Here is a 6,372-nt window from a genome sequence, read left to right as displayed (position 1 = left end):
TCCGCGGGGCGAGCAATGTTGTGACGCCGGCCTGGCGACCTTGCGCGCCGTGCGTCTCTCCGGATTGGCGAGGCGGCAGCCAATAGCTCAGCGCCCGAGCTGGGATTGGCCGCAGCCGTGTTGACGGATGCGTGAGAAGAAAACGCTGCCGAGCTCGGAGTCTGGAAACGAGCGCGAACGCGATTTCCGAGGAAAAAGCGTGAAGCGCGTCCGAGAGGGTGGATGCCGCTCTCTGGGCGGAGCGGGCGCTTCGGGGTGTTTCAGCGCAGCCCACGGTGCTGGGCGCTCAGTCAGTATTCTCGTCTTCGTGACGAAGTGCTTTAAAAACGATGGTCTATCAAAGGGGGTCTCGCTCTGTGGCCCAGGCTGGAGGGCAGGAGCGCGATCGCGCCTCACCGCAGCCTCGACCACCTTGGGGCCCAGGCTCCCCTCCAGCCTCAGCCTCCCGAGTCGCTGGGACTCCGGCGCGCGGCCCCACGCTCGGCTGAGTCTTTGATTTTGTGGAGAGACGAGGTCTCGCTATGTTGCCAGGCTGGTCTCGGACTCGTGGGCTCAAAAGAACCTCCCTTCTCGGCCTCCCCAAGTGCTGGGATGACGGGCGTGCGCCACCGCGCCCGGCCTCCCCGGCGCTGGCGATTCTCTCGCTCCACACTGTCGGGTCGATGCTGCGGCGTCCGGGTGGGCGAGCCTGGCCTCCTGCCAGGGCCCCGGCGCGGATGCGGGTCCTGATGGCCTCTCGTCGGCGGAGACCGGGGAGCGGAGCGGCCTCCCCTCAACGCATTCTCCCACCGGAGCCCAGACCCCGGAGGGCGCGGGGCGGGGACTCGGCGCCGGAGCGCGCGGGGGGAGAGGGCGGCCGGTTTTCCTGGCTAGTGGGGTCGGCAGGCCTGAGAACGGTACTCCCAGCCGCCTCGGAGCGGCGAGTAGCTCGGCGCCGCGCGGACACGCCCGATCGCCTTCGGCTCTTTCCGGCCGCTCGCTCGGGACGCTTCGGGCGGCCTCGGCGTCGCTCACCTTCGGCTGTTTCCGCGTTCCGGGAGCGGCGTTGTCCCGGCAACGCGAGGCGGCGCAGAGGCCGGGCCCAGGTGAGTGCGCTCCCCTGCGTAGAAGGCCGGGGCTCCTCTGGGGCGGGGGTCCCGGACGGGGGTCCGGTGGGGCCAGGCCTGCCGAGCCCCTCTTGCGCCCTCCCACGACCCGGCCGCCGCCCAGGCCCCGTGACCACTCGCGGGTCTTGTCATAGCCGGAGCGTGCTTGGCCTCGGGACCAGGTGGCCCGTGGGACTACGGCTGCCACCTCGGGCGCACCCCAGGTCCGCGGTGGGTTCCCCGTTGCTGTGCCGGTCCCTAGGAAGGGACGAGGTGGGGAGGTGGGGCGCGCCGCCAGACCCCCCCAGTAAAGCCGAGCGGGGAGAGAAGAGCAAAACAAAAACTTCCTGGGCTCCGTCAAACGCAGGGTGGCTCTAGAACTTACCTTCGGCCCAGGTTGCGTCATGCCCGGCGCCAGCACGTGGCTTTTCTGTAACGCGCACTGAGTACGGCCGAAGACCTGCGCTGGCTGGAGGCTCGGGACCCGTGGCCTAGCGGGAAGTTTGACAGGGTGGCCGCTGGGGCCTGCGCGAGTGTCCACCACGGAGCCCCATTCCTCGGGTTCCTTACGCGAGGCTCCCGAAGAGTGACACCGCTCGAGGCCCTGTCATGGCACACACCTTAGCTGGATGAGCGTGCGGATTCTTTCCCAGCTGCGGGCTTCAGGGAGACATTTACAGGGGCGGGCTCGCGGGTAAATCCCTCAGAATAAATGCAACTGTTTTCCGGGGGGGTTGTTGTAAGGAAAAGAAGCGTATTTTGTTTCCGAACTGATGCTATAACCGATGGTCACCAAGTATGTAACGATATGATTGTTAGCCGGCTCCTCTTGTGTTTACGTTGGTAACTTTTCTAATTACATAGCTAACACTTGTTCACTGTAGAAACAAGTTAAGATGTAGGTGAAAGTAATACTGAACAATTGTACATTGTATAAAAATGGATTCTTTCTAACTGACCTGGAACAGACTTCTTACTACTAACAAAACCGCAAGAATGCCTCCCCCTGCTAATAAACTTTTTCCTCCAGGATTTACTTGCCCCCTTTGTGCCAGGCATTGTTCTAGGGTCTGGGAATACTCCTGTGCTCCCCGCCCCAACCTGTAGAGCAGATAAGATGGGGGAGGAAAGGAGTCGTTGATTAAACACATTTGCAGTAAAATCTAAGTGCAGTTGTGGTGAAGTGCAAGATTGTGTGGGGATACTGGGCAGAGAAGTACAAGACTTCCCAATGTGGGGAAGTCAAGTCCCTAGAGCCCCCTGGAGGAGAAGGGATTCTCTGAGTACTCAAAGGAGGGGCATGGGGGGAAAGGGACTCTGGAAAAGGCCTGGGTAGGAAAGAAAATAAAGGACCACTAACATTCATGGTCATTACACAGTGATGTTTGAAATAAATACAGAGGAAATCAGGTTTAATTTTATTCAAGTGCTATTATAGTTTTTTTCTTCATCAGAGTAGTATTTTCACAAAGTAAATTTGTTAAAATCCCTATAGCCAAGAATTTAGAACCTTGACTGACTGCAACACATTAAAACTCATTTTAAAAGATAATCCCAGCTGGACACAGTGGCTCAAGCCTGTAATCCCAGCACGTTGGGAGGCCGAGGCGAGTGAATAGCCTGGGCAACTTGGTGAGATCTCGTCTCTACAATAAATCAAAAAACAAGCTGGGTGTGGTAGCATGCGTCTGTAGTTCCAGCTACTTGGATGACTGAGGCAGAAAAATTGCCTGAGCCCAGGAGGTCAAGGCTGAGGTGGCCATGAGCGTACCACTGCACTCCAGCCTGGGTGACATGACAGAGTGAGACTCCAACTGGGAAAAAAAAAAAAGTAATCCTGGCTACTCAGAAGGCCAGGAGTTCAAGACCAGCCTGGGCAACACAGTGAGACTCCCGTTGCTACAAAGAAATTTTAAAAATTAGCCAAGTGTGGTGGTACATGCCTGTAGTCGCAGCTATTTGGGAGGCTGAGGAGGGAGGCTCACTTGAGCCCAGGAAATCAAGGCTGCAGTGAACTATGATTATACCACTGCAGTCCAGCCTGGGGACTCCACCTCTAAAAAACTAAATTTAAAAGGATTTTTAAATCACCTAGGTTTTGATGTGGTGTGTTTTTGCTTTTAATGACTTTGTCTGAAGGTTCACTTAAGGACTTTATTGAAAGTATGCAGGGCCCTGACCAGCATAGATTGCCCCCTGTGTGGCATGTGTGCAGGAGACTGGGACTTGCCCCTCTGACTCTCGCCTGTCTCCTGTTCCTCCAGTCAGAGGAGAGCCTGGAGACAGGCTGGCTGCACTCCCAGGGCCTTGAACTGGTGCTCATTAATCTGTGGTGGGAGAACACAGCCTCAAACATTGTGATTTTGTTTCGTATTCAGGGCATGTGTTCATAGAATAAAGGTAAAAGCCTTCAACATGTGACGGTTCATTTGTGCCTGTGTGTCTTCCGGCTTCCCACGGAAGAGCGTCCTTCTCCAGATCCAAACTGAGTCCTCCCAGCTTCCTCTCCTGTAACTGCTGTGTTGCTAAAAGTGGACGGCATGGTCCCTTTATGCTCTACTCTCTTCATAGGACTTTGGGAGTCTTTAGTATTTTTGAAAAGTCTTTTATTGTAACTAAATATGCATAATGTAAAGTTTACCATCTAACCGTTTATAAGTGGACAGTTCATGGCATTGACTACATCACGATGTGCAGCCATCGCTGTACTTGTCTCCAGAACCTTCTCATTGTCCCAAACAGAAACTTGGTCCCCAGTACCCCTCTCCTCAGCCCCTGACTGCTACTCTTCTACTTTCTGTCTCTGTGAATACGACTACTATGAGTACCTCACATGAGTAAACCATATAATATGTGTGTCTGAGTTATTTCACTCAACATATCAAGGTTCATCCGTCTTGTTCATGTGTCAGAATGTCTTTCCTTTATAAAACTGAGAAATATTCCATTATGTGAATAGACCACATTTTATTTGTTCATCCAGCAACAGAAATTGGAATTGTTTCTGCTTTTTAGCTATTGTGAATAATGCTGCTGTGAACATGGGTATATAAATACCTGTTCCAGTTCCTGCTTTCAGCTGAGTATATAGCCAGAGAGGAATTGTTGGATCAAATGATAATTCTGTTTAATTTTTTGAAACTGCCAGACTTTTCCACAGTGGCTAGACCATTTTACATTCTCACCAGCAATGCACAAGGGTTCCAGTTTCTCCATATCTTTGCCCATACTAAGTATTTCTTCTTTACTCATAATCACTGTGAAATTGAATAATTTGTAATGATGGCAAACCAACTTGCAAATACTCTCCTGCCAGTAAACATCCCTAAACTGACTCTGGGTATGAAAATATGGGCAGCAGTCAGACTGCCACTTCATTTACCACCCAACTCCTCTTGAAAAGGCCCAATATGTTTATCTCTACCAGTTCTGAGAAGAAGAAGAAGGGAGGGGGAGAGAGATTGCTTGATTAAGTCCATGTAACTAATCAAGTTTAAGTTCTCTGCATTACTAAGGTTTTTTCTCCTCCTCCTCCTCCTTTTCCTCTTCTTTTTTAGACTGGATTTTGCTCTGTCACCCAAACTTGAATGCAATGGTATGATCATAGCTCACTGCAGCAACTTCGAACTTCTAGGCTCAAGCCATCCTCTCACCTCAGTCTCCCAGGTAGGTGGGACTACAGGCACATGTCATCATCACGCCTGGCTAATATTTATTTATTTATTTATTTATTTATTGCAGAAATGAGGTCTCACTATGTTGCTTAGGCCAGTCTCAGAGAGACTGAGGTGGGAGGATCGTTTGAGCCCAGCCTAGGTAACATAGCAAAACTTTTGTCTCTTAAAAAAAAAAATTATCCAGTTATCCAGGCATGGTGGTGTGCACCTGTAGTCCCAGCTTCTCAGAAGGCCTGAGCCCAGGAGGCAGGAGGTAGAGGCTGCAGTGAGTTGTGATGGTACCTTTGTATTCCATCCTGGGTGACAGAGTGTGACTCCGACTCAAAAAATATATATACTCCCTCTATAATACATGCTAGAATCTACTCCACAGGAACTGGGCCAACAGGGCTTGCACTGGTGTGGGTCTGGCCACGGACAGGTGTGGCTCTTGCAACGCTTCCAGGGGATGTAGGGTTGTGATGCTTCTGTTTTGTAATTCTATATGCAGTTTTTTGTTTTTTTAAACCTACTGGACTTGGTTATTTTTTTCCCCTGCAGGTTTCAGCCTTTACCGGGTCTGAGTTTGGTCATGGCCCTGTATTTTGACCACCAAATAGAAGCCCCGGATACAGCTGGGTCACCATCACACATCAGCTGGCACCCTGTCCATCCATTCCTGGCGGTCGCCTATGTCAGCCCAACCTCAGGAGGCAGTGTGGATGTATACCTGGAACAAGTGAGTGCTCAGAAGCAAGGTGTCTGACTTCAGTACCTTCCAGCCGTTGTTTTTCTTTTGTGTGTGTGTGTGTGTGTGTGTGTGTGTGTGTGTGTGTGAGAGAGAGAGAGAGAGAGAGAGAAAGAGAGAGAGAGGCCAAACTTGTTCTACTGTAGCCTTTTCATGAAGAAAACAAACAACACCTGTTATCAGCTCTTGCTGAGGTAAATTCCCAATATCATAAAAACCCGAGTGTGCGAACAGTTATTTTACCCCCGCTGTTTGGGTTTGGGAACATATTGAGGAGTGCCTAGGCCCCACCTACTCTCAGCTTTCAGTTGTCAACCCGAAACGTATCCCGATGCATTCCCCTGCCAGCACTGTCGTCCATACCTCACCTGGCCACTTGCAACTGCAGCAGCTTCCTGTGGCTGTTATAGCAAGTCACCACAAACTAGGTGCTGCTCTGTCTTGGCTTCTACTGTTGCCAGTGAGCCTTGTAGACGCATCGCTCCAGTCTCTGCCTCCAGCATCACATGGCCTTCTTGTATGTCTCTTCTTTTTTTTTTTCTTCCTGAGTGGGAGTCTTAGTCTGTTACCCTGGCTGGAGTGCAGTGGCACAGTCACTGCTACTACAGTCTCAGCCTGCTGGGTTCAGACAATCCTACCACCTCAGCCTTGTGAGTAGCTGAGACTTCAGGCACATGCCACCATGCCTGGCTAATTTTTTAATTTATTTATTGTAGAGACAAGGTCTCACCAAGTTGCCCAGGTTGGTCTCTAATTTCTGGGCTCAGGCTCTCGAATCTGCCTTCCAAAGTACAGGCGTGAGCCACCGTGGCCCAGCTCTTCTCCTTTTCTTTTTCTTTTTTTTTTTGAGATGGAGTCTCTGTCACCCAGACTGGAGTGCACA

General features: G+C 51.6%; 1 protein-coding gene across 1 annotated transcript in view; it reads left to right on the top strand.

Annotated features, from left to right (window-relative positions):
- The first annotated feature begins 5,333 nt into the window (after positions 1-5,333).
- The window catches only part of IFT140 (intraflagellar transport 140), an 87,096-nt gene continuing 86,057 nt past the window's right edge, over positions 5,334-6,372 (top strand). The window contains exon 1 of the mRNA XM_008070305.2: positions 5,334-5,480. Coding sequence (XP_008068496.1) covers positions 5,334-5,480 — 147 coding nt within the window. The remainder of the gene's footprint in view (positions 5,481-6,372) is intronic.

Source organism: Carlito syrichta, unplaced genomic scaffold (genome assembly GCF_000164805.1).
Source record: "Carlito syrichta isolate Samal-C Ts95f unplaced genomic scaffold, Tarsius_syrichta-2.0.1 Scaffold313344, whole genome shotgun sequence".
Lineage (NCBI taxonomy): Eukaryota > Metazoa > Chordata > Mammalia > Primates > Tarsiidae > Carlito > Carlito syrichta.
The sequence above is the reverse complement of the archived record's forward strand: the minus strand, read 5'-3'. Positions and strand labels throughout refer to the sequence as shown.